The 1,293-nt window shown below is 70.5% G+C and overlaps 2 protein-coding genes across 2 annotated transcripts in view; one reads left to right on the top strand and one right to left on the bottom strand.

Annotated features, from left to right (window-relative positions):
- The window catches only part of F751_6005 (hypothetical protein), a gene marked incomplete at both ends in the record, with an annotated part of 16,104 nt that overhangs the window by 10,402 nt on the left and 4,409 nt on the right, over positions 1-1,293 (bottom strand). The window lies entirely within an intron of this gene.
- Positions 1-1,293, top strand: part of F751_6006 (Serine/threonine-protein kinase CTR1) — a gene marked incomplete at both ends in the record, with an annotated part of 8,398 nt that overhangs the window by 4,631 nt on the left and 2,474 nt on the right. Inside the window, 4 exons of the mRNA XM_011398022.1 lie at positions 109-258; positions 619-762; positions 877-933; positions 1,169-1,261. Coding sequence (XP_011396324.1) covers positions 109-258; positions 619-762; positions 877-933; positions 1,169-1,261 — 444 coding nt within the window. The remainder of the gene's footprint in view (positions 1-108; positions 259-618; positions 763-876; positions 934-1,168; positions 1,262-1,293) is intronic.

Genomic DNA, 1,293 nt, shown 5'->3' with positions numbered 1-1,293 from the left:
GGCGCCGGCGCCGCGCCGCGCGCCCTGGGCCCGGGGTCCGCGCACGGGTCCACCGACCTCACGCGCCTGCCCCCCGTCCTCAACTCGGTCAACATGGCCGAGGTGGAGCTGGTGCGCCTGATCGGGGAGGGCTCCTTCGGCCAGGTCTGGCTGGCCAAGTACTGCGAGACCACGGTGGCGCTCAAGATGCTGACCAACAAGATGCCCAGCCTGTCGGCCTCGCTGCAGCAGAGCTTCATGCTGGACCAGCTGCAGAAGGTGCGGTGATGGTCGAGGTTGCTTCGCGGGGAGGGGGGGGGGAGGTGTCTGTGGGGCGTGGTCAGTGGCCGGGGGGAGGGTGCAGCCCAGCGTGGGCATGCATGGCGGGAGGTGGCGCTGTGAGGAGCGGTGTGCGTCTGAGGGCCCGAGGTGGGGGGGTGGGGCGCACCTGGTGCGCCCGGGCGCAGGGACGGCGGGTCGCAGACTTCCACGTCTCGACCGCGCCTGGGAGGCCCCTTCGGGGGGCGTGTGCATCGCATCGCTCGATGGACAGGATGATCGCAGGGCGGTGAAGCCCCCGTCAGACCCGACCCGAGTCCTCACCCGCCGCGGCGCCTGCAATCCCCACCCCTTGCGCAGGAGGCCAGCATCATGGCGCGGTTGCGGCACCCCAACTGCTGCCAGTACCTGGGCCTGTGCCTGGACCCACCCTCCCTCCTCATGGAGTACTGCTCGCAGCGGTCGGTGGACACCATCCTCTCCGCGGGGCGCACCGACACCAAGGTACATGCGCGGGCGGGGGCGTGGCGGGGGGTGGCGCTGTGGGGTTTGGAAGGGAGCCGAGCAGGCCGGCGATCCCTCCATGCTCACTCAACCCCTTCCTCCTCGTCCCACCAGGTTGCCAAGTCGCTGTCCTGGCCGCGCCTGCTCAGCATGGCATTCGACGCCGCCAAGGTGAGCAGCAGGCGCATGGGGGGGGGCGAGCGGGTGTGGAGGGAGGGGGTGACTGAGGCTCCCAGGCAAGCACCTGACAATCAGTGCTTGGCGGCGCGCCGGCAGCCAATGGGCGAGCGCCTCCAGAGGGGAACCGACGCCTTGGAGCTTCGGCGTCGACGGTAGCACTCCGCGCCACCCTGAGCCACCCCGAGCCACCCTCACCAGCCCGCGCGCCCACCCAAACCCCTTCCAGGGCATGCTGTACCTGCACACACGGCAGCCTGCCATCATCCATCGTGACCTCAAGTCGGCAAACCTGCTGGTGGACTCCCAGTGGCACGTCAAGGTGCGAGGGGCAGTGGGAGGGGATGCCGTGGG

Source organism: Auxenochlorella protothecoides (assembly GCF_000733215.1).
Source record: "Auxenochlorella protothecoides strain 0710 unplaced genomic scaffold scaffold79, whole genome shotgun sequence".
NCBI classification, from domain to species: Eukaryota; Viridiplantae; Chlorophyta; class Trebouxiophyceae; order Chlorellales; family Chlorellaceae; genus Auxenochlorella; species Auxenochlorella protothecoides.
This window is presented reverse-complemented; position numbering and strand designations above follow the sequence as displayed.